Below are 1447 nucleotides of genomic sequence, written 5' to 3' on the forward strand. Positions count from 1 at the left end.
ATACCCCGTCTGTTTGACTCTTTGCTTCGCTTGTTCGCGCCCCACGCAGCCATGCGCCGCCGTATCCGCGGCATGTTGCTGTCAGGCCGGCAGTTCTCCCTGGACTCCAGGATCGACCTGGTGCAAGGCACGGTGCACGGCACGGTGCAGGGCGTGCTTGCCGAGGATCGGCCAGAGTTGGCGAGGCCAGAGCTGCCCCTCATGAGGGAGGACTCGGTAGAGGCCAACCACGAGCACGACGGGCACAACTCGCACCATCCCGGTAAGGGCCCCGGGGCCAGGCCGCTGCCACAAAACCGTGTCGCTTCAGCTGCTTTCTTCGGCCCGTTTTTTTGAAGCTCATGTGGAGAACACCCAACAACAACTGATGTGGTTTCATGTACCGTTTCTTCTCATCTTCTAGGCCAGCAGCGCTCCCGCTCAGTGGACGAGGACACCCCAGATGACAAGCAGGCCCCTACATCCATCAAGGTTCAGACGACTGCCCCCACAGCTGCACCTGTCGCCAAATAAATGATAAGAAAACGTTATTATAAGGTTGTGCATAATAAAGGAATAAAGGCTGTACGAGTGGAAACCTTCTCCGTGCAGGCCCTCTTTCATTTACTTCAAATTAATGAGAAGTTTGAGCTGTAACTAGTATTAAGCGCGCAAATGTAGTCGATTAGCGGTTTGGATTTATAATTTTCAGACTCTCTCACAATCAAAAATCACCATGTAAGGCTACTGCAAAATTTTCTCAAAGGTTTGGGCCTTCTTTACCTTATCTTCTTCACAAAAAGTTAAAAACAAACAAACGTTAGGTACGAAGTAATTATAATAAAGATGTGTCATAGTAAGTTGGACACCATATTTTAAAATAAAATGCACATTTGCATTCTTTGCTTTCTTTACATAATATGAACATATTTAGATTATAAGTACTAAGATGGTCCTTACATCTTAGACCTAGGTCTTCAAATCCTTATGCGACATATTAGCCTTTACCCTGACATCACCTTTAATTTTTTTCCTCTGAATATCTAGTTTGATGGAACAATATAAAAAAAAAGACAAGCACACGAGTAAATAAAAGTAAAACATGTTTATTTGATTTTTGTGATTGTTAATTACAGCAAATTTTTGCACCTTGAGACTGGACTACGAAAAGAGCACAAATGACCACACCTATAGAGCATGCAATAGGAGCTCGCCAACAAATTTTAAATCTAGCATCACATCATTTAGCAAGAACATTCCTGAACATCCTCTGTATTTTCGATGTACAAAATTTCAAATAAAGATGAAGATTATGATTGTTTGACAAATAAATACCTAACAACATAAAGGAGCCTACATATGGAAAAAAAAAAAATTCTTATTAGTCAGCTGCCATGCCAAGCTTTAACGTAAAATTAAACATTCAACTAAATGTGTTATAAATAGTAATAAATATACATTGCCTGCT

The 1447-nt window shown here is 42.0% G+C and overlaps 2 protein-coding genes across 2 annotated transcripts in view; both read left to right on the top strand.

Annotated features, from left to right (window-relative positions):
• LOC113206554 (histidine decarboxylase) overlaps positions 1–1447 on the top strand; it is a 46431-nt gene that overhangs the window by 8196 nt on the left and 36788 nt on the right. The gene's annotated exons all lie outside the window — the stretch shown is intronic.
• LOC127748907 (uncharacterized) lies at positions 12–1295 on the top strand. Its single transcript, XM_052264511.1, has 2 exons — positions 12–262; positions 404–1295. Exons 1-2 carry the CDS (start codon positions 52–54, stop codon positions 511–513), a joined length of 321 nt encoding a protein of 106 aa, XP_052120471.1. The 5' UTR covers positions 12–51; the 3' UTR covers positions 514–1295.

The sequence above is a fragment of the Frankliniella occidentalis genome, unplaced genomic scaffold (genome assembly GCF_000697945.3).
Source record: "Frankliniella occidentalis isolate FOCC.00 unplaced genomic scaffold, Focc_3.1 Scaffold19, whole genome shotgun sequence".
NCBI lineage: Eukaryota > Metazoa > Arthropoda > Insecta > Thysanoptera > Thripidae > Frankliniella > Frankliniella occidentalis.

What these genes read in the sequence shown, in the direction of transcription:
- LOC127748907 (XM_052264511.1), top strand. Translation starts at nt 52, where the DNA reads ATGCGCCGCCGTATCCGCGGCATGTTGCTGTCAGGCCGGCAGTTCTCC. An exon ending in GCACAACTCGCACCATCCCG is followed by an intron (nt 263 to 403) that starts GTAAGGGCCCCG and finishes CTCATCTTCTAG; the next exon opens with GCCAGCAGCGCTCCCGCTCA.